At 64.1% G+C, this 527-nt stretch overlaps 1 protein-coding gene across 1 annotated transcript in view; it reads right to left on the bottom strand.

Annotated features, from left to right (window-relative positions):
- Positions 1 to 527, bottom strand: part of NKPD1 (NTPase, KAP family P-loop domain containing 1) — a 6,821-nt gene that overhangs the window by 952 nt on the left and 5,342 nt on the right. Inside the window, exon 6 of the mRNA XM_015561200.1 lies at positions 3 to 526. Within this exon, the coding sequence (XP_015416686.1) occupies positions 3 to 526 (524 nt within the window). The remainder of the gene's footprint in view (positions 1 to 2; position 527) is intronic.

Raw genomic sequence — 527 nt, 5'->3', positions numbered from 1 at the left:
GCGTCATCTCGCGGTACAACAGGTCGTCGCGGCTCTGCACGGCGTCGTGCAGGAACTGCAGCTTCGTGCGGTGGCCCATGATGGGCACGGAGAAGGGCAGCGTGACAGTGCGATTGAGGAAGACGTAGCCGTTGTCGGCCGTGCCCTTCATGGAGCCAGAGCTCTCGAGGCACGCGGCCAGGATGCTGGGGTCCACCACCAGGATGAAGATGAAGGGCGCGTGGCAGTCAGACAGCAGCGTGTTGATGGCGTTGAGCACGCCCACCACGTGCTCCGAGTAGCACGTGTCCAACCCGGTGATCTCCAGCACGACGCGCAGCCGGCGCCGCTGGTAGATCTCCAGGAAGCACAGGAAGTCGGTGAGCAGCTCCACCTCCTTCTTCACCTCGCACATGAAGCCCAGCTGGCTGCCGAACTTCTCCTGCGACACGAGCCGCTCGATCTTTTTGCGCTGGCTCACGAACAGGTGCTTGCCCACCGAGAACACGGCCATGAGCAGGCCCGAGCCCGAAAGCGTGGTGGCCGCG

The sequence above is a fragment of the Myotis davidii genome, unplaced genomic scaffold (assembly GCF_000327345.1).
Source record: "Myotis davidii unplaced genomic scaffold, ASM32734v1 scaffold796, whole genome shotgun sequence".
In the NCBI taxonomy this organism is placed as follows: domain Eukaryota; kingdom Metazoa; phylum Chordata; class Mammalia; order Chiroptera; family Vespertilionidae; genus Myotis; species Myotis davidii.
This window is presented reverse-complemented; position numbering and strand designations above follow the sequence as displayed.